Source organism: Camelina sativa, chromosome 4 (assembly GCF_000633955.1).
Source record: "Camelina sativa cultivar DH55 chromosome 4, Cs, whole genome shotgun sequence".
Lineage (NCBI taxonomy): Eukaryota > Viridiplantae > Streptophyta > Magnoliopsida > Brassicales > Brassicaceae > Camelina > Camelina sativa.
This window is the reverse complement of record NC_025688.1, coordinates 16,954,560-16,977,136: the sequence shown is the minus strand read 5'-3', so window position 1 is coordinate 16,977,136 and position 22,577 is coordinate 16,954,560. Positions and strand designations below refer to the sequence as shown.

Genomic DNA, 22,577 nt, shown 5'->3' with positions numbered 1-22,577 from the left:
AAAAAAAAAAAAAAAAAAAAAACCAAAGCCTAAAAAGAGATAAGATTCCCTAATTTCAGGGAAAAAAAATTATTCTGAAGAAGATTCTCGTGGACAGAGAAAAATGGCGACGGACTTCAAATCTCTACCAGTCATCGGTAGTAACGAAACTCTAAATTTCATTCTTTTTAACTCTGATCAAGCTTCATTCAAATTTGATGATGATGATGTTATTGCAGACATATCTCCTCTACTTCTCAAGTGTGATGATCCCGACATGGCGGAGGATGCTGGCGTGGCAGAAGTTGTCCAGCAACTTGATAGAGCTTGTCGGGACGCCGGATTCTTCTACGTGGTACAGAACTTAGTTTAGTTTGTTAGCTTTTATTTATGTTCCAAATTGAGTTCCTTTTCGAGGGTTTGTTAAAAGATTTGATTTTTTTAAGCAGATAGGTCATGGGATCTCAGAGGATCTTATCAATAGAGTGAGAGAGATCACGCGTGAGTTCTTTAAGCTTCCTTATGATGAGAAACTTAAGATCAAGATGACTCCAGCTGCTGGCTACAGGTTTGACTTTTTACAAGGAAAACAACACTCTTTTCCCAAATTTGAATCATTCAAGAGATGTGGTTCATAGATCAGTGTTGTGTGAACAGAGGATATCAGAGAATTGGAGAAAATGTAACTAAGGGAGTACCAGATATCCACGAAGCCATTGATGTAAGTGTGTGTTTGTCTCTTCATTAAGCATTAGCCATGTGATTCTCCTGATGTGCTTTATTCTCTTGTGGACAGTGTTACAAGGAGTTAAAGCAAGGGGAGTATGGTGATACAGGAAAGGTTATGGAAGGTCCAAACCAGTGGTAATCTATAATTCGATTTCAATTTTTTTATCCGGTTTATGTTGCTTCTCACTTTCTGACCATTTCTTTCATGTTTGTGGCGTTTTCTTGAAGGCCAGAGAATCCTCAAGAGTTTAAAGATTTGATGGAAGAGTATATTAAGCTCTGTATAGGTGTGTTTTACCATTTCTCTGTTTCTTATATATGTGTGTTATGTTTCCAAGAGTGTCGTTTCTCGGAAACATTCGTAGTTTGTAATTTCATTACATCGGTTTCAGATCTTTCTAGAAAGATCTTGAGAGGAATCTCCATAGCTCTTTGCGGATCACCTTATGAGTTTGAAGGAAAGATGGCTGGTGATCCTTTTTGGGTTATGCGTCTTATTGGCTATCCAGGTGCTCCTTTCACAAATGGCAAACCGGAAAATGATATCGGATGGTAATGTTCTGCTACTTCTCCTTCTGTTTACTACCATCTTCTTTCTTCTTGTCAGCTAACTCACTTTTTCTGAATAACTCCTGCTTACTACGCTGTGGCTCTAGTGGAGCTCACACTGACTATGGTAATTAATTTAAATCCTGAAGTGAAATCATGTTGAGTTTCTGATTCTCTCTTCATAGTTCTGTCTCATTGGGGAACACTTTTTCTCTGCAGGCTTGTTAACTCTTGTGAATCAAGATGATGACAAAACTGCTCTTCAGGTTAATATTTTTATGATGATCCTCCTCTGATTTTATGTTTATGTGAATAAGTGGTCTTGGCACTAAAATCTTTTGAAAAGGTGAAAAACTTGAGCGGCGATTGGATATCAGCAATTCCAATCCCTGGATCATTTGTTTGCAACATCGGTGACATGTTAAAGGTTGACTTTGCTCTTCCCACTCTTGCCTCTCTTTCTTGAATAGCCGTTGAGAACCTGTTTTGGAATCATATGCAGATACTTTCAAACGGAATATACGAATCTACACTTCATAGAGTGATCAATAGCTCTCCTCAATACCGAGTCTGTGTTGCATTCTTCTACGAGGTTGTCATAAACTTTTAACACTCTTGTGTGTGTTTCCACATTTGGATCTGAAATTATGTTTTATCTTGAAAGAGCAGACTAACTTCGACGCGGTGGTGGAGCCATTGGATGTATGTAAACAGAAGTACCCTGCTGGGAGAAGAGGATCCCAAGTTTTCAAAAAAGCTGTCTATGGAGAGCATCTGGTAAGCAAAGTCCAGACCAACTTTGCTATGTAATGTGAAGATAGATCGTCTCACCTTCTTTGTACACTTCTGTGTAATAATAAAAAGTTTGATTTGTAATAATAGTAAGGTGCTTCTTCACTTCTGTGTTATCAATCGATACACATGTTGATCTGTTCCAAAAAAAAAAATCAGTTTCATAGTTGATCCTTTGAATATCTCGAAAAAATAATACTTCATAAACTTGTAATTTTCTAAAAAAGAACAATCATATAAGTAAAAGTAAAAGTAAAAGGTAAAAAGATGATTTGCATTCATTTGTTTGGATGAGAGTAAGGGTGCTTGAACAACAACAACACTCGAGTCTTTTTCTACAAAAGAATAAACAACAACATTTATTTGAGTCTTTTTCTAATAGCGTTTTGGAACTTCAAAATACAAGCAACACACATCGCCAAATCAGAGCTTTTTATTTGCTTTGACATTTCAAAAGCTTTAACCAGCAAAAAACAGTTGTTCATGTGTCATGTGTGTTCATATTGATGGTCAACCAATTTTCATCAGCACTCAGCAGCGACATATTATAATTGCAATTTAGTTTTCGACAATGCTATAAGATTAGTATACTCTTGCCATATTTTTATATCTTGGTATACAGTCTTGTTTATGGTGGGATATTTCGATCTAGTATATAACAAGAACTTGTTAATTCAAGTTTAGGCTTCGTCAGTCTCAATTGTCAAATATAAGTTTTATACAATCATTAATGATGAGAGTCATTTTATAAGAACGTAGTCTTTTTATAAGTGTTTTTGTAGTAAATTTTTCCTTCCAAAAAAAAGATAATAACAGAATATGGCCAGCTTGTAGCTTTAAATCGTTGACAAAACAAGATTTGTCACTATATATATCAGTTACGTCGTTGATTCAGCCAAGTATCTATTAGTACTCGCTTCCTCTCGGAGAAGATTATAACCAACAAAATGGAAAACCTTCCGCCACCACCAGAGCCGGCGCAGAGACATATAGGGCCACAAGCCCAATAATTTTTTTTGTCTGTTTTTAAATATTTTTAAGAAAAAAATAATGAATAAAAGGAATGTAAGAGCTGCGGATCAAACACATGACATAGGATGAGTACATTACGCTACGATTACCACTAGGATAAAGAGACATTTGATGGAAAAAGCCGATTATATGCATATATATTTTACGGTCGCAAGCAGATGCTTCATCTACTTACTTGGCATGATGTCAAAAAAAGGAAAATCGTACGACAAGTTGAGAATATACCTTCAAAAAGTCCTAAAACAAAACCAAGAATCCGAATTGGCTACTCAAGATCAAGAAGTCCTTGTTTTACCCAAAAGTATTAGTCCCTCTCAAGACGAAAACCAACAAAACCACCAACGCACTCGTTCCGATCCTGGAGTGAAGGAGATGACCGAAGGGAGCGGGAGCGGGACCAGACGACATGATTGGGTGATCTCGATTAAAGAAAAGCTCGAGCAAGCAAATAGAGAAGATGACACAACTAGCTGGGGCAAGCTCTCTATATACAAAGTTCCACGTCACCTGCATGGAAACGATACGAAGTCGTATTTCCCTCAGATGGTCTCGCTTGGTCCGTATTATTAGGGATATAATATCCCACATCGGAAGCTGGACAAGAATTCTGACAGTATATAAGATATATGGGCCTCTCCACTCATTGCCAATTGGTTTTGAGTTGGAAGCCCACAATCTAATATGGTATCAGAGCCCGATCCACACATTGTCCAGTCCGATCCATCGATCTGACCCAAATTTGGTCCACCGATCCTTGCCCGAAAATACCGAGATGTATGTCTAGAAGAGTCATCATCTCGAGGGGGGCGTATTAGGGATATAATATCTCACATCGGAAGCTGGACAAGAATTCTGACAGTATATAAAGATATATGGACCTCTCCACTCATTGCCAATTGGTTTTGAGTTGGAAACCACAATCTAATACGTACCACTATGAAAGACAACAAACGCGGTCTATGGAGTGACACAAATGGCGTGCCGTCAATATGGTCTTGAAACGTACGAACCAAGGCATTGAAACGTTTATCGATTCCATGGCAGAGCTCGAGGAGAAGGCTCGTGCGTGCTACGAAGGTCCCATTGTTTTGGACAGTAACGAGTTCACAGAAATGCTTGTTCTTGATGGCTGTTTTGTTCTCGAGCTCCTTCAAGGAGTCGCTGAAGGATTCTTGAAACTCGGGTTAGCGTGATTCAATTTCTTGCCTTTTCTTTTCATGTTACTTTGCTAATCCGGTCTGATTTCATCGGCTTATTTATATAAACTACTAAATTTTTATTTTGGTGTTATGTAGATACGCTAGCCACGATCCAGTTTTTGCGGTTCAAGGATTGATGCATTCGATTCAACGTGACATGATAATGCTGGAGAATCAACTTCCTTGGTTAGTACCGGTTATTAGAGCTACAGCCTAGTACACAAAACCAAACTGGTTTAGTGGAATTAGTGGTTCGGTTCTTCATTCCACTAATGCCAACGGCCGAGACTTTGGCCGAGAACTCGCCACCAAGAGGCGTATCCAGTGGCGAACTGCACTGTCTTGATGTTTTCCATCGAAGTCTACTCTTCCCAAGGTCACCAGGCAAAGAAAACTCCTCACGCGTGGCTGACAAACACCTACAACGAGTGATACCTACCGTGACCGAACTAAGGGATGCCGGTTTTAAGTTCAAGCTAAATAAAACCGATCGGTTTTGGGATATTAAATTCAACAACGGTTATCTAGAGATTCCTAGTCTACTTATCCATGACGGTAAATTTTATGTTTTCTTTTTACCATTTCTCGTTACTTTTGAAAACTTCTACTATTGATTATTTTGATGGTCTCTCTTCTTTGATTGCACTCCATCATGATTTTTTTTTTAAGGTATAAAGACTAGCATTTTGTTTGTCAAGAACATACGTTACATAAACTTAAATGCAGATGCTCATTAAATAATGCATTAACACAAACTACTAGATTATATAAATGTCTACGGTCAAACAAAAAAAATGTCACATATATTGGTTTAGTGACGCTTATCTTCAAATTTAGAAAGAAAACGTCAAATATAAATTTAGACAGTGAAATTATGAATGTTTTTTTTTCCTCTAAGATAATTTTCGTCCGGTTACTACTTCTCAAACTTACAATTCCACCCACTGTCAATTTTTCTATAGGTACCAAATCTCTCTTCTTGAATATCATAGCTTTCGAGCAGTGCCACATCGAATCGAGCAATGATATAACATCCTACATAATTTTTATGGACAATCTAATAGATTCTCCCGAAGATATTAGTTACTTGCATCGTCGTGGTATCATCGAGCACTCACTAGGAAGTAATTCTGAAGTTGCGGATATGTTCAACCAGTTATGTCAAGAAGTAGTTTTCGACACCAAAGATATTAATTGTTAATTGAGGTTCATCGTTGTTATAAGCAGAACTACTCCAGGAAGTTGAATTCTTTGATAAGGACCTTGAAACACAAGTACTTGGATAACCCTTGGGCGCATTTGTCTTTCTTTGCTGCAATTATTCTACTAATTCTTACATTTTCTCACAGTTATTTTGCTGCTTATGATTATTTTAATCCATCATCTTAGTCTTCGTTACTATTCTGTTTTTCCATTTTGTATTTTGTAAGCTTGGTTTTCGTGACAATTTGTATTTTTATCTTATCAAAAAAAAATAAAAAAAAAATAGTTAATAATGTAATTATTTGCTTCGGACTCTGATTTAACACCTATGTCCTCGTTTATATGTATTTGTTATAGACTATTTTATATAGGAATTAGAAGTCATATGATGTAATATATAACTTTAGATTAATTGTCTTCTTGCACTGCATTGGAAAGTCTTTCACCCACAAAAATATTAACTAAAAGTTCAATAATATTATTTAATTAGATGAGTCTCTAAAAAAAGTGACAAAATCTCTCTTAATCTCTCATTTGAGAGACTCTCTCACCCTTTTTGAAACTCATCTAATTAAATACTATTATTATTATTATTTTTGTGGATAATAGACCGAGAGATTTCTACTGCAAATGCTCTAATTGGTTTATAGTATGTGCATAATTAAAATTAAAACTAAAAGATTATTAAACTGATTAATTCTGAGTACAAAACAATCATTATTGAAACGTTTAATTAAGGTTGGGCATTCAGGTAACCCGTTCGGGTAAATGGGTTTAGAAAAATAGAAGTTATTGGATATTTTTTGATATATGGATTCGGTTCAGTTTGAATACTTTCGGTTCGGGTCGGTTCGGATTACAAATTTAAATAAATTCAGCTAATTTTGACTTATGTAACAAATTATTTATATATTTTGATTATTTTTGATATTTAGGTATAAAACTAATTGAAATATTTAAAATTATAATCATAATTTTAGGTAATTAAATTATATTAATGTTAAATATTATAAATATGTTTATAAGTTCAGGTTTGATGGATACCCAAACGGGTATAAGGTATTATCTAACCCTAACCCGAACCCACATATATTAGAAAATAGAACACAATAGACAAACTTGTACTCAATCCGGACTCGGTGTTTCGGGTTGGATATTCGAGTACGATTTTTATGCCTAGACCTACGTTTAATAGATATACATATTATGTTAGAATGGATGTTTTGTTAAAAAAAGGTAACCATTATAGATATAATATATATATATATATATGTTTAATATATTTAATAACTATCTTTCAAAATATTAGTTAAATTGATCCTACACATTGTACAATAATTTACCTTCAATTATTTCATATATATATATATATATATATATTATAGATTTCTGTGGTATTATATTTTAGCAAATGAATATACATACTGCGTAAAAAACTTGCAAAATGCGTGGACATGTGATATTTAATTTAATTTTTACAATTTGTTCTTAGATTTTAGATTGTGACATTTTAATTTAAACTAAAAACTAAAAAACTGACTCCAGCCTAAAATAATTATGAATTATGGCTTTTGAGGGAGTACTATCAATTGTGAGTATCGAGAGAGTGCAGAGTCTTTTGAAGAAAAATACTTGGTTCGACTTTATTCTACCTGTCAATCAAAATATAACTATATGTCATGTAATACTATATTTAAAAAATAAATCAAAATTAAAATCATAACAATAAAACAAACCTAAAGAAACAAAATTTGTAAATTTTGTATTAGATAATTTTAAATATCGATTTTAATTTATACAAAAATTATTATTTTAATTTTTAATTAAATGAAATTATACGTCGGTTTGAGTGTATAAATAAAGATTTAAGACTTTGATTTTACAATTAAACGAGATTATATGTCGGTTTAGGTTTATAAATGAAATATCGATTTTAATTTATATAAGAAGATTATGATTTCAATTTTTAATCAAATGAAATTATATGTTGGTTTGAGTGTATAAATGGTGATTTAAGATTTTGATTTTACAATTAAAAGAGATAATATATCGGTTGAGGTTTATAAATGAGAATTTGAGTTTACAATTAAATAAGATTATGTGTTAGTTTGAATTTATAAATAATAATTAAAATTTAGATTTATAATATTAAACGAGTTTATATGTTGATTTGTGTTTACAAAACACTACTTCAGGAAATGAAATGCTTGGATGACGACTTTCAAACACAAGTACTTCGATAACCCTTGGGCATATTTGTCTTTCTTTGCTGCAGTTACTCTGCTAATTCTCAGATTTTGTCAGAGTTATTTTGCTGTTTATGATTATTTAAGCCTGCTTCTTAAACTCCATTGATTCTCTTATGTTCATTTTAAGCATGGTTCCTAAACTTCAATGATATATGTTGTTCTTTAATTTAATTTGGAATGCTGGCCTTTTGTGAGTTGTGACATGTTGTATTTTCTTCCGGTCAATTTTTTTTTTTACATTGTAATACTTGGGATATTGAAGTACTTATTGTTATCTTAAAAGTATTTTTTGAGAACAGTTGAATTTTGACTATAGATTTAGGAAACCATATCTCAAGAGTAAGAGCGTTGATGGTTTGAGTATGGTTGCCTAAACTATAGTCAAAATTCAACTTTTCTCACTCAAATCCCCTATATAATAAAATGGAAGTACACAACTTTTTTTGTATACTATATAATTTTTATAAGTTGGTTACAAAATATATTAATACATTAAATATAAGTTGATTACAAAAAAACGTTATAGATTAATTGGTCAATCTGTGTGCTATATGAATACACTTAAGAATATCCCAAAATATCTTCTTAAAGAGAATATTCCAATGATTTATACAATTTCCTAAATAAAATATTTAGTATTCCATGTATTGTTTCAAAATATATGCTGTTAGACATAAAAATATATTCTTAGGCGTAAAAAGGAATAAAATCTTGGCAATTTATCACACTTAATCGTGATTTCTGAGATTTTATTGTGTAACTGAAAATAAAATTTTACCTAAGCACTGGTCATATTAAAAAACTTTCATTAACATGTTCAAAAATTAAAATAAAAACAAACAACAAACATAATCATTTCTCATACATAAAATTACAAAATTAACAATATAAAACTTACAAAATAGGTATATTTTTTTAAGTCATTATATTTAGCATATGATTTTATTGCATAATATTTTATCCAAAAAAACTTTTAAAAATAATCATATAAATTATATTTTATTCTAAAATTATAATATAAATAAAAAGAATTTTAATTCGTGCTCTAGCACCGGTCCTAAATCTAGTTTATAATTAATGAGTACAAAATTCAACTTTTCTCACTCAACTTTTCTCACAGTCTTACATTGGGACAAGATGAGTATATTTATTATAGGTAGTTTGGTTATCATAGATATTTTTTTATTTATTCATATTATATGATGGTTAATATATCAGTTTAATTAACATACAGTACACGTGATTATTATAGACGGTTCTAGAAACAGCTTCACGACATACAATTTATTTGTAAGACTCGCATCTTTTCCTAACGATTAATTCCTATAAGCGTTATATCAACAACAAACAATCTTATCCATAATATAGTTGAGATAAGTAGATAACAACTGCCGGTCTGCAACAGTCGGAGACGTCCTATTAATCTTGCAGCATTGATTTGCAAGAAATGCATTCTTTGAAACTCGAACTTCATATATAAAAAACCTTTAAATTCCTGATCATTTGGCCAAATGATTCCTACAAATAATACAAATATATTTAGAGTCATTTTGTAAGTCTTTTTTTTCGAGAGTTTCGATGTTCTATCTCACTCATTGGTTATATAGTTGACGAGCATGTAGGAGGGTCTTTGAATAAGAGCGCAATTAGAAGGGTTGAATCTCACTCGTAGAACAATATATAAACTACAAGCATTTATGAGAGTCTGCTTTGAGTAAGAGTGCGAAGTCTTTTTATAATCAGAGTTTTATAGATTGAAAAATAAGCAAACAATGCATGGCCTAATTATAGCTATAAAATAGTTACAGCGTTGTATTTAATATTTCATAACTACACTCGCGCTGCTCGTTCTTAATTTCCTGAAAAAGCTTCAAACCAAACAATGGTACATGACCAACCAATCATCATCAACACCGACATGTTGACCAAAAATCCATTATCCGAACCAGTCAGAGATCAAACCTCCATGGTTTACCCGAAAGATCGACTCTTCACAGATGTGGAAGTACAGAGGAAACTGACCAAAACTTGCAGAGCCAGGAGGAGACTCATTTCGTGTTCTGTAAGATCGAGGAAGTGACAGAAGATAGGAAAGAGACCACACTAGAATGGGTCATCTCAATAAAAGACAAACTCGAGCAAGCATATAGAGCCGAGGACACAACCATTTGGGGGCAGCTCTGCATCTACAGAGTTCCACATTACCTGCAAGAGAACGAGAGGAAGTCGTGTTTCCCTCAGACCGTTTCCCTTGGTCCATACCACCATGGTGAGAAGCGTCTCCGGTCTATGGAGTGCCACAAGTGGCGTGCGGTCAATAAGGTTCTGAAACGTAATACAAACCTCTGCATCGAAATGTTTCTTGATGCCATGAGAGAGCTCGAGGGGAAAGCTCGTGCTTGCTACGAAGGTTCCATTAGTCTGAGCAGAAATAAGTTCACAGAAATGCTTGTTCTTGATGGCTGTTTTGTTCTTGAGCTCTTCAGGGGAACCGTTGAAGGATTTACCGAACTCGGGTAAGCATGAATAAATTTTCTGGTTTTATTTTTCGTTTCCGGTTAGCTTATCCACTTGCTAAACCGGTCTCTTATTTCGGATATTTTGTTCTATGCTACGTAGATATGCACGCAACGATCCGGTTTTCGCTATGCGGGGATTGATGCATTCAATTCAACGTGACATGGTAATGTTGGAAAATCAACTTCCTCTGTTCGTTCTCGACCGGTTATTAGAGTTACAGCTCGGTACACACAACCAAACCGGTATAGTGGCGCAACTAGCTATTAAGTTCTGGAACCCGCTATTGCCAACGGAAGGGGCCAAAGTGTGCCTACCAAAACTCATGAACGGGCTAGAAAAATCATTGGATGGCGATAAGGGCGAGTTGCTCTGTCTAGTTGTATTCCGTGGGAGTCTGCTCCAGTCTATTCCTACACCGAATAGGTGTGTGATGAACATGGGACAACAACAACTGGTACATCGCGTGACAGAACTAAGGGGATCTGGTGTTAAGTTCAGGAGAAGGAACACTGACCGGTTTTGGGATATTGAGTTCAAAAATGGTTATCTCGAAATACCCAAAATACTAATCCATGATGGTAAGCTAACACCTGTTCTTTTGTTTCCTACTTTTTATTCTTTAGTCATATATGTTTGTATTTTGATCCAAAAAATCAAAAGAAGTCAGATATGTTTGTATAATATCTAATTTTATCTATAGAAACACCATATTTCTAAAACTTACAAATCCCCCCCTCATGTTTATTGTAGGTACCAAATCTCTCTTTTCAAATCTTATAGCTTTTGAGCAGTGCCATATCGAGTCGAGCAAACACATAAAATCCTACATAACTTTCATGGATAATCTAATAAAGTCTGACGAAGATGTTACCTACTTGCACTACTGTGGTATCATCGAGCATTGGCTTGGTAGTGATTCCGAAGTTGCGGATCTGTTTAACCAGCTATGCCAAGAAGTGGTTTTCGACCCCAAAGATAGTCTTCTATCTCGACTGTCTGGTGAAGTAAACAGGTTTTCTGGCCGTAGGTGGAATGTTTTTAAGAGAATCTTGATATACAAGTACCAGGTCAACCTTAATAATCCTTGGGCATATTTTTCGTTTTTTGCTGCAGTTGCTCTACTACTTCTCACTTTATGTGAGAGTTTCTTTTCTGTGTATGCTTATTATAAGCCAAAATCTTAACTTTAGTTATTTTTGTTTTTTTCATTCAATTTAGAATGTTGTGTTTTCCTGTTTCTCTTTCAGCATTTCTATTTTCTTCTTTTCAAATATTGGCATTGTAACAGCTGCATGGGTTTTGCAATAAAGATTATTTTGCTGCAAAAATATTAAAAAATTTGGTGGGTTATAAAGAACTTAGGAATTTTTTTTATTTTTTTTTAGGTGATATTAAAATGAGGACCTAATCTAACTCAACATATCCACAATTGGATGTTACTGAGTAGCACACATAAGGAAGAAGATACTAAGTATTAGTCTTTTAACCGAATGAAAAGAGGAGAGGAATATAAATAGAGAGATAAGATAGAAATAGAAGGTATATCCTCCGTGATCATTGTGTGGTGTGCTCAGTTCATGGTGGTTAAGCAATAGAGATTAGGTTTCTGTTCTAACAATATATCTCATAGAAGAACTCACGTTGATTTTTTTTAATACATCGGAGAATGCAGTTATTTTAGGGACAATTGCATTTTTTTTACCTTTATTTGCATTTGAATGAAATCGTAGACCCTATATTTGATTTTCGAGAAACATAACCACTAAGGATGCTGAAATTACAGTTGACTCCCTTACGACCAAACAAAAAACAGAAGCCGAAATGACAGATATAATCCGAAAAAGTCTGCAATAGATTTCTTTATGGTAGATTTCAAATTGACGTCTAATGGAAGACATAAAAATATATCTACTCCTTAATTATAGTTTAAATTTTAATTAAAAAATTATAAAAAATAATTTGGTAAACGTATTGACCAAATAATAACCACATAGACTTCCTACATTGAAATAAAATAAATTTACATATAAACTAGTCAAATTAAGGGAGGAAAAGCTGATTAGGTTAAAATTATTTGATTTAGGGTTTGCTTAAGTAGACTTCTCTGTAGACTGTAGGTGGTTGACTTTGTTATGCTATCAACTATTAATATTAGTCCTGAACGTTCGGTCAGAACCAAGAGAACCGGACCGATTAAACCGAGATGTTTGATTTTTGACAGCATTTTGAGAAGATCAACAAACCGATCAGCGAAATTAATTTGGTAATTCGGTTTGACGGGACACATAACCGATTCGTTTTAATTAATCGAGTTATATATACCTAATTTTCACCAATCCTAACCCTAATCACTTTCATTTATTCCTCTCTCTGGCTATTCTGAAACTGAAAAAATCTGTCTCTCATCAAATCATTATCATAATTACCTTTCTTCTTCGTCTTCGTCATCTACAGCTCTTCTCTCTGTCAAACATGGTGTAGAGATCGACCTTTTAGCTGTCCAAACCCTAATCTCGAGTTTTAGACGGGTAATATCTTCTTCTTTTCTTTGTCTTATCCTATGTCTCTCTTTTTGATGCTTTGTTGTTTGCTTCTCGTTAATCAGTGTATTAATGTGTGGGTGGTTTATTATTTTGACAGATCTGAAGATTGTAGCGGCGGCTAGATCAGAGCCTGGTGGAATTTGAACGACGATGTCGATGATGATATTGACTCCGCCAACGGTATTACCGCAGTTGATGTAGTGTCTCTCAAAATACTCGATTCCACTAAAAGCAGACTCTGCTATGAACGAGGTAAATTTTATCCATTATTCACTTAGATTCATTTTTGATTTGGTTCTGCAGTTTTTGGGTTTTAATTAAAAGATCTAATTTTTGATGTTCTGCAGATCTACTTGCCATTGTTGAGGCTGGTGAACAGGTTTGTTCTTGTTCTTGTTCTTGGTTCAGGAAGTATCGGTTAAACACTTGACTGATTTATAGCGGCGGCTTGTTCTTGTTCTCTGCTTATTGTTCTCCAACCTTAAACCGTATTAGGTTGCTTATGTATTGGTCCAATTGCAAAATAAAACTGCTTTTACTACTCTGGCTGTTTCTGCCACAATGGAAGCTAGTTTGGATTCGTTATGTCTCAACTGTGTGCTGATGTGTTGTGATGGCTTGATTGCAACATTTGGTGATCTGAATCATCTAATCTCTTCAACCATGAGTGGGGTTACATGTTGAGGTTAGTTTCATGGGCAAATATGTTGAGTGGCTTCTCTCCACTGGTGGCTTCTCCATGAACACGTAAGAGGTAACTAGACAACTCAAACCTTAGTTTCCTTCTCATGGTCTCGTGCAATCTCCCAACTCTTTCTTCATGGTCTTGTTTCCTTCTCCTTCAAACTCTGTAAACACAAATGGATTTGCGATGCAATGAATACTGATTCTTTGTTTCTTTTGTGTGTGTGTGTTTCAGGATGTGAAATGTCAGGGATGCTTCAACATGTGAGTCTTTTTTTCAAATTGATTGTTCTGTAGAGTCTGATAATGGTGGTGCTTTATCAACTAGAGATGATGCATATTAGGCAGAGATACCTAGCTCTTAGATCAGTAGTTATGTGAAGAGAGTACACTAAGTAACAAACTGTTGTGATCTGGGTTAAATTATCGATTTTGCTGCTACTCAAATACTGCTTTATTAGCTTTTTTTTTTTATGCATTTTGTTGTGGGTTATTTTTGCAGAACCACTGTGTTCAGCCATTCTCAAACAGTTGTAGTGTGTGGAAACTGTCAAGACTGTTCCGTGCCAGCCCTGGGTGGTAAAGCAAGGCTCCAAGAAGGATGCTCTTTCAGGAAAAAGTGGGATTGAGATGTCACGAAATCAATCATCTTTTTCACAAATGTTTTCTGTTGAGAGGATTCAGATCTTTCTTTAGTTTTGTTTTCTTGTTTTTAGTAGTTTTAATGTCTATGACTTTTTTTTTTGTTTGCTTGTAAAGGGATTATGAAACTACTAGATGAGTAGTCGATTAGAACTCTTGTCTTGTTGAAACAGTTTCTGCTTTCTTTTAAGGTTTAATCTTTTTTCATGCTGTGCTTTTTCTCTTGGTTCGTGCTTGCATTTGTTGGTAGTTTAGTCACTCATTGAACAAACAACCATTGTTAAATTTTGAATGACTTGTGCAAATGAATTGTAATATTGCTGCTATCAGAAGAATCTTAGACGTGACGTAACTTGAGACATTGGTTTTAACATTATGAAGTTTTTAGTTGCTGAGGATTAAGTGAGGACTGAAAGCTAGACATTAGTGAGCTATTTCCATCAACCTTATTAAACAAAAATTAAAAAAATTATTATTTAAGTGATTTAGCAATCTTCTTTGGGGTTCTCTAGTGGAGGGGATGATTTTGTTGAAATTCAAAGTAAGTTTCTTTAATTAGATTAGTATTAATTATATGATTAATTAATATTTGAGCAACTTGAGAGAGTTGCTGGAGTGGAAATGGTTTTAGAGATAGAATTGTTGTAGAAAAAATTTAACTTAAATATCAATAGAAAAAAAGAAAATGAATATTAATTGTGTGAATGTGTTGTATCGTCCACTATGAATTTGTCGCACCCGTTTCATCTTCGAACTAAAAAAATCAAAAAAAAATTTATATAAAAATTTTCAATTAAAGACTTTTTCAATTATACAGACTTCACACAGAACTCCAACACGTTGACTTCAAAAATAAGTCTAAGTTAATGACCTAACTGCCTAAGAAAACCAAAAACTTGATTTCTCCATATGTATAATATATAATCATGTCAAAAACATATAGAAGCAAGTACATAACATATATCAAAGACTACAACAAGAAAATCTTAAAAATCATTTACCAATTTGCAATAAATTGGTTTACAAATTTTGCCGACTTCATGTTGATGTCAAACGAGTAGACATCAACCAGCCTCTACGCAGAGACTTTAACTCGAAGTCTATTTTGTATGGTCTATTTTTGCAATTACAATTTAATAAAGCAGACACCGGACAAAGTCTACTAGGATAGTTGACTTCTTTTGTTGTCTTCCTTTGTTAATTTTTTGGTCAGTTTTGCAATTAAAAACATAGAACAAAGTAGACTTCTTAGGAAGTTTCTACAAGTTAACTTCGATTGCAGTCGACTCTTGTTATTTTTGCAATTGACCAAACCATTGACTTTGTAGTAGACTTCTAGTTGACAAGTAGACTTCAACTATCCGTCAACTAGAAAAAGTAAACTTCGTTGTGGTTAGTTTTGCAATTGACCAAGTTTGACTTTCGCCAAGTAGACTACGTACGAAGTCTCCAGGAATGTTGACTTCGTTTGCAGTTTGCCGTGGTCATTTTTGGGGTTGACCAACATTTTAATTTTTTAATTAGTAGACTTTTTTTGCAGTCAACTAATTATTTTAATATAATAATATTACGGTCAATGCTTAAATATTTTGGTCAACTCCAAAAATAGTCACTATAGAAGTCTACTCGTTTATTATCGTAAGAAGACTTCGTCCGGCAGTCATAACTAAAAAGTCAAGAATTTGGTCAATTGCAAAAATACACCTCAGTAGACTGCAAACAAAGTATCCGACAGAAAGATTATAATGCAGTCTGAACCATATTTTTTTGTTTTCAAATGAAATTAAGGAGACTGAAAATTCAGTCTACGGGCTCGAAACTCGATAAAATTTTAATTGCAAAATTAACCACATAGTAGACTTTACATGATATTATGACGGTTAGACTAACAAATGAAGTCTAATTTCGCAAAAAAAATCAAGGAAAATCACGAAATCTACCGGAAAATAACCTTATTTGTGGTTGTTTTGCAATGTCAAGCACCGAGGACGTCGTCTTTAGTCACCACGAAGAAACCCAACACCAATTTAATCACTATCCAAGAATCATGACATATAACAAGATGAATGCACTTGCAAAATTTTTTGGATTAAAATGGAGAGGAGATGGAAGAAAATGAAGTTCTCATAGCATTGGATGTTATATAAGCTTACAAATTCAGATTGTTGAAGCTTTAAGAGCTTCAAATTTGGTTGTTCATGGTTGTTGGAAAATTGATGGCGGTGGCACAACCGTAAATAAAAGAAGAAGATGAGAATATAGATGTAATAAACATTTTCGCAAAAAATTCAAATAAATCAGAAATAATGACATTTTTGTAAATAAAATGAATGGACAAAAATTTAATAAGGAAAAAGTGATAAATGTTAGAGAGAGAAAAAGAATTGACTAACATTGCAATGGTCTCAAGATTGCAATTGATTCAAGTTAAGAGTGTACTTTTGCAAGCATCCCGTTATTTTATAAGAGTGAAGAATTAATAAACTGTAAATATCACTCGTTGAATATATCACAAGAGTTTATTAATTAGTCTTTGTATAAGTGAACTACAGTCTTTTTTTTTTTTTTAATTGAAGTAGTTTGTCCCACTCCCACCTACCGGCATTTATGAGAATCCAGCATTTATGCTATTTTTTATTTAATACTATAAGAGTTTAGTACTGTATAAAACTAAACAAAGCGTCACCAAATTAATTACAACTTTATCTCAGTTACATATAGTTGCTTTGACATTTGACAATTATTGTCTCTCTTTCTCTCGATCTTCCGAGCTTCAACCAGCAGAAATCATGGTTTTATTTTCGGATGGTAGCTCAATTGCCACTGACAAAAGGCACAGATCGTATTTTCCTTTCATCCGAAGGCTCCATGTAATTACCAATCGCAAGGAGACTAACGCGGAGCTCCGTAAGGTCGACGTGATAGAAGAGAAGCCAAGCGAGATACAAGTAGAATGGGTGATCTCTATCCAGACCCGGCCCTTGACACATTCCTATGATACGTAAGTATGAGACCTCAATTTTCTGAAGCCTATTCTGTAAATTTTTTTTGTTTCTTTTTTTAGTTATAAAACCTCAATTTAAAAGGTAATTTCTTTTAAATGCCTCATTTTTTTAATTTGTTTTTAGGTGAGGCCTCATTTTAAAAATTGTTTTGAATTGAAGCCCCATTTAAAAAATTGTATTGGACTTACCGAAAAAACCATTTAAAATAAAATATTATCAAATCCTATTTTAAAAGTACAATTTTTTTCGTACTGGACCGACACTGTCTCTATCAAAGAAAAGATGGTAAAGGGACAGAGAACTGGGACAAGCTATGTATCTACAGAGTTCCACCTTACCTACTAGAAAACGACAAGAAGTCCTACTTTCCTCAAACCGTCTCTCTTGGTCCGTACCACCACGGCAAGGAACATCTCCTGCCCATGGAGCGTCACAAGTGGCGTGCCCTCAATATGGTCATGACACGTACCCAGCATAGCATCAAAATGACAAAATGTATATTGACGCCATGAAAGATCTGGAGGAGAAGGCTCGTGCTTGCTACCAAGGCCCTATTGATATGAAGAATAGTAATGAGTTCACATAAATGCTTGTTGTTGATGGCTGTTTTATTCTCGAGTTCTTCAGAGGAAGCGTTTTAGGATTCACTGAAATCGGGTACATATAGGTTTTTGTTTTTTTGTTTTATCATGTACTTGCTAAACCGGTCTGATTTCGAAGCCAGTTTTCTAAACCATTATTATTACTTTGGCTGAGTAGATATGCACCCAATGACCCGGTTTTCGTGATGCGAGGATTGATGCATTCGATCAAACGAGACATGATAATGCTGGAAAATCAACTTCCTATGTTCGTACTCAGCCGTTTGTTAGAGCTACAGATCGGTACACAAAACCAAACCGGCGTAGTGGCACAGTTACCAATTCAATTTTTCAATCCGTTAATGCCAACAAGAGAGACGCTGACCAGATCGGAAAGTTCGTTGGACTGGCAGGAAGAATCCGTTGAACAGCAGGCTTACAACGGTGAGCTACACTCTTTGCATGTTTTCCATGGAAGCCTCATCCAGTCTAGTCGAACTCAACAGGATATGAGCATGGTGGACAAGCGCGAGCAACAACCGGTACATTGCGTGACAGAACTAAGACAGGCAGGTATTGGGTTCATGAGAAAGAAAACCGGTCAGCTTTGGGATATTGAATTCGGAAACGGTTATCTTAGAATACCCAAACTACTAATCCATGAAGGTGAGTTTTATTAACCGGCTTTTCTTCACAACTTTACATTGGGTTCCTCGCAAATGTTTAACCCAAGATTATTATCTTTAAAATCTTACAATTCGACACATACTTCTTAATTATACGGATTGGCAACGAATACATACATTAAGTTACAAGTCGTAGTTTCATGTCTAGTTATATACTTATACGTATCTCAAAAGAATTATTCTCTTGAACTCGAATAGTATTGCGTCATGATGATGTTTTCTCATGTATTTCCTTGTAAACAAACAAAATATAGAACCCTGTAATTCCTTAAGCTTACCAAAAAACCATGGTCTCTTGTGTTTCTTGTAGGTACCAAGTCTCTCTTCTCAAATCTTACAACTTTAGAGCAGTGCCATATCCACTCAAGCAAAAAAATAACATCTTACATAATTTTCATGGATAATCTAATAAACTCTCCTGAAGGTGTTAGCTACTTGCACCATTATGGTATCATCGAGCATTGGCTAGGGAGTGATTCTGAAGTTGCGGATTTGTTCAACGGGTTATGTAAAGATGTGGTTTTTAACCTAAAAGATAGTTATCTATCTCTGATATATCATGGTTTTTACGGTTTTTAACCATGATATAAGTGTGCTTTTGGAGTCGTTTGATTTGTTTTCTACGATGTTTTAGAGTCTTAACAGGTTTTCTAGGATTTTGACACGAATGGAGTGAAGTGAAGCGATTTGGACCATTTTGGAGCATTAATCCGGAAGAAACGAACTTGGAGTCGAATCAGAGTGATGGTGTCGATCGACACCACCTTGGTGTCGGTCGACACCCGGTTTTATCCGACGAGAGAACAAGAATTGGAAGTTTTACAATTTTGCCCGAAGTTTTCCACAATTGCAACATAAGCCCCTGGACGTGCTTTAGGATGTATATATTTTATTTTTGGGTTTTAGAAACCTTTAAGTTATTTTCTAGCAGTTTTTGAGAGAGAGATTTTGAGAGCTTTTGGGAGAGACGGATCTGAATTCTTTGTAGAGAGAAGATTTCTAAACTCCCTCATTTACTTTTCAATATCTATTGCATGTTATTCAGAATTATGATTTGTTCTTCATTAAACATGTATGAGTAATTTGCTTGTTAGGTTTAGGGTTTTTCATAGAATTTTTATGATTTATTAGATCTGTGATTTTAGGGTTCTTTATCTTTTATGATCTTCATCCTTGGTTGTTTTTCATAATAATTTTTGATTGATCACCTAGAATTATTATCTTAGGGAAATAAACTGATATGAGAATATAATTGTTTTCCTGAATAAAACTATTGATGAGAAAAATTACTTTTTACAAAGAGATTTGATTTAGTAATTTTGTGAACTTATCTAAACCTGAATTTAAAGTTGATTTTTAACATTGAATTTTACAAAGAGATTTGGATTTTCTGGTTTTAAATTTAGATAATATTTGCAGTGAGAACTGATTTATTTTCAAATTGTGTTTAGAGTTCTAGATCTGATTTTAATTGCTTGAACCTTAATTAATTTACTGATTTAATATTTCATAATTTCCTGAGAAATTCTCTAAGCTTAACCTTTTGATTTTCTGATTTCACAACACTTTTATTTGAATATTTGCATTGCTTTTTCAATAATTAAATTAACTTGTTTAGCGTAATAACAAAACTTTATAATCCATTATGTTTGATCTTGAGTCTCTGTGGATTCGACCCCTAAGTACTACATTGATCTCTTGTTTGAGAGAGTAGCTCCAGAGATTAATTTGAGCATATCAATCTCCACTCTCTAGCGAAGTTAACCGTTATTATAGTGGTAAGTGGAATACTCTTAAGGCTACCTTAAGGAACAAGTACTTCAATAACCCTTGGGCATATTTCTCTTTTTCTACTGCAGTTATTCTACTAATTCTCGCATTCTCTCAAAGCTTTTTTGCTGCTTATGATTTTTTTAAGCCAGCTTCTTAATCTTCATTACTATTATGTTGTTTTTTCGTTAGTTTAATTTCAAGTACTTGATGTTTATGTCATGTTATATTTTCTTCAAATCCAAATTAAAAACATTGAGATTGTAATAATTATTATCTTAGGGAAATAAATTGATATGAGAATATAATTGTTTTCCTGAATAAAACCATTAATGAGCAAAATTACTTTTTACAAAGAGATTTGATTTAATAATTTTGTGAACTTATCTAAACCTTAATTTAAAGCTGATTTTTAACCTTGAATTTTACTAAGAGATTTGAATTTTCTGGTTTTAAATTTAGATAATATTTGCAGTGAGAACTGATTTATTTTACAAATTGTTTTTAGAGTTCTAGATTTGATTTTAATTGCTTGAACCTTAATTAATTTACTGATTTAATATTTCATAATTTTCTGAGAAATTCCCTAAGCTTAACCTTTTGATTTTCTGATTTCATAACACTTTTATTTGAATATTTGCATTGCTTTTTCAATAATTAAATTAACTTGTTTAGCGTAATAACAAAACTCTATAATCCATTGTGTTTGATATTGAGTCTCTGTGGATTCGACCCCTAAGTACTACATTGATCTCTTGTTTGAGAGAGTAGCTCCAGATATTAATTTGAGTTTATCAAATTTTGGCGCCATTGCCAGGGACTCTTTGATTTACATTAGATTTGAGTTTTTAATTTCGTCTAAATTTTTCTTTTTATTTTCTACTTACACGTTTTTGTTTTTTTTTTCTGCTCTTTGGTGTTTCAGGTGCATGCCTCCTAGACCTCACACAAGGAGCAACAAGACTGGTCCTACTGTGAAGCTTTTAAACCAAGAGTTGGGAAAACCTGAGCGTGAGAACAGAAAAGCAGCCAAATCCTTGAAGATGGTTAACATAATAATTTTGGTTCGTGATGAGGATGGTGCTTTGAGGGATCAAGAGGGCCACTTGCGCAATGAGCAGAGCCAAAATCTTGATGCAAAAGGGAATGTTATTGATGAGGTTGTTGTTGTCGATGAGCAAGCTGATGGTGTCGACCGACACCAATAGGGTGTCGATCGACACCCCCTTCCTGCAGACGGACGTGGAGCTGCAAACCACGTTAACAATCCGGTTCGAAGACAGGAGAACAACCAAGACTTGATCAGGACCATTGCTGACTACAACCGGGCTGATCTTTTGTATGAGAACCGGTCTGCTATTGTTCCTCCTCCTTTCCAGAGGAATGATTTTGAGTTAAAACCTACTTACTTTCAACTAGTTGGGCAGAGACCTTTCTCTAACCTGCCCAATGAAAAGCCTTTGGACCACATTGAGCATTTTGAAAACCTGGTGACCAGTATCAAGGCTAATGGAGTGACTGAGGATTACATCTACTGCAAACTCTTTCCTTACTCACTTGCAGGAGAGGCATCTCAGTGGTTGAAGCAGTTGCCAGCTGGATCTTTGACAAATTGGCATGACATCAAGGTTGCCTTCCTCAACGACTTTTATGATGATGCAATGTCAGATGAGTTGAGAGTTAAGCTGTCCTCTTTCAAACAATGACCATTACAAGCTTTCAAGGCAGCTTGGATGAGATTCAAAGCTTATCAGAGGGACTGTCTACACCATGGTTTCTCAAGAGTACAATTGCTAAGTATCTTCTTCAGAGGATGTGACTGGGAGTATCAATTGGCTTTGGATGCTGCAAGTCATGGGAATTTCAAGACAAGATCTCCAGAAGATGCTGAAGGTTTGATTGAAAACTTGGCTTCTAGCAATAGTACTAAGAGAGCAGATGTTGAAAGAAAGAGATTACATGGAGGATTTGATTCAAACCAGTTAGCTTCTGTTAATGCTAAGATGGATTTTAGAAGGCCCAACAGAAGATTCTCAAAAAGTTTAGGGCCTAAAGTCATGGATCTGGCCCATTTGGCCGCAGGGGCAAAACCGTCATTTGCGGAAGTCATAGGAGGAACTCTAGGTTGATGGCCCACTATAAATACGATGTCATTGTCAGAGCTCTAGAAAAAAAAATCTTGGCAGTCAGAGAGAAGAGAGCATTTATTTTCGTATTAATTGCGCTTAAATCTTTGATTGTATTTCCCGAAAACTCTCACCTTCGATTCTACGTTAATAAAAGGACCAATTCCGATTTATCCCTCTAATATTCATATTATTTAGATTGTCGATTTCATACATCAACATCTATAACATTGACAACATTTAAGAACAACTGCATCTCACCTTCTTTTTTTTTTTTTTTTTTTTATC

The 22,577-nt window shown here is 34.3% G+C and overlaps 2 protein-coding genes, 1 long non-coding RNA gene and 2 pseudogenes across 6 annotated transcripts; all 5 read left to right on the top strand.

Moving 5' to 3' along the window:
* LOC104780848 (probable 2-oxoglutarate-dependent dioxygenase At3g49630) lies at positions 26-2,165 on the top strand. 2 transcript variants are annotated; one of them, XM_010505387.2, is made up of 12 exons: positions 26-137; positions 219-334; positions 429-547; positions 637-700; positions 776-843; positions 937-995; positions 1,101-1,260; positions 1,365-1,384; positions 1,477-1,523; positions 1,604-1,684; positions 1,760-1,849; positions 1,927-2,165. In XM_010505387.2, exons 1-12 carry the CDS (start codon positions 104-106, stop codon positions 2,065-2,067), a joined length of 999 nt encoding a protein of 332 aa, XP_010503689.1. In that variant the 5' UTR covers positions 26-103; the 3' UTR covers positions 2,068-2,165. The 2 variants fall into 2 exon arrangements, with proteins under 2 accessions (XP_010503689.1, XP_010503690.1); XM_010505388.2 differs by having other exon boundaries at positions 1,922-2,165.
* LOC109132516 lies at positions 3,265-5,669 on the top strand (annotated as a pseudogene).
* Positions 9,615-11,436, top strand: LOC104783974 (annotated as a pseudogene).
* LOC104780847 lies at positions 12,602-14,332 on the top strand. Of its 3 annotated transcripts, XR_766820.2 has the most exons (6): positions 12,602-12,780; positions 12,893-13,047; positions 13,143-13,174; positions 13,291-13,549; positions 13,715-13,743; positions 13,982-14,332. It is a non-coding gene; the product is annotated as an uncharacterized LOC104780847 (long non-coding RNA). The 3 variants fall into 3 exon arrangements; XR_002037724.1 differs by having other exon boundaries at positions 13,143-13,549; XR_002037725.1 differs by lacking the exons at positions 12,602-12,780; positions 12,893-13,047; positions 13,143-13,174; positions 13,291-13,549 and adding an exon at positions 13,556-13,618.
* On the top strand, positions 16,848-19,184 carry LOC104780846 (UPF0481 protein At3g47200-like). The gene is made up of 3 exons (XM_019244701.1): positions 16,848-17,783; positions 17,886-18,373; positions 18,704-19,184. The coding sequence occupies exons 1-3, from the start codon at positions 17,713-17,715 to the stop codon at positions 18,970-18,972; spliced, it is 828 nt and encodes a 275-aa protein (XP_019100246.1). The 5' UTR covers positions 16,848-17,712; the 3' UTR covers positions 18,973-19,184.

Excerpts from the sequence above, each read along its gene's own strand:
- LOC104780846 (XM_019244701.1), top strand. The coding sequence starts at position 17,713 with ATGCTTGTTGTTGATGGCTGTTTTATTCTCGAGTTCTTCAGAGGAAGC. Across the intron at positions 17,784-17,885 it reads TTAGGATTCACTGAAATCGG|ATATGCACCCAATGACCCGG; the intron begins GTACATATAGGT and ends TTGGCTGAGTAG. Across the intron at positions 18,374-18,703 it reads CAAACTACTAATCCATGAAG|GTACCAAGTCTCTCTTCTCA; the intron begins GTGAGTTTTATT and ends TGTTTCTTGTAG.
- LOC104780848 (XM_010505387.2), top strand. The coding sequence starts at position 104 with ATGGCGACGGACTTCAAATCTCTACCAGTCATCG. Across the intron at positions 996-1,100 it reads GTATATTAAGCTCTGTATAG|ATCTTTCTAGAAAGATCTTG; the intron begins GTGTGTTTTACC and ends CATCGGTTTCAG. Across the intron at positions 1,685-1,759 it reads ACATCGGTGACATGTTAAAG|ATACTTTCAAACGGAATATA; the intron begins GTTGACTTTGCT and ends AATCATATGCAG.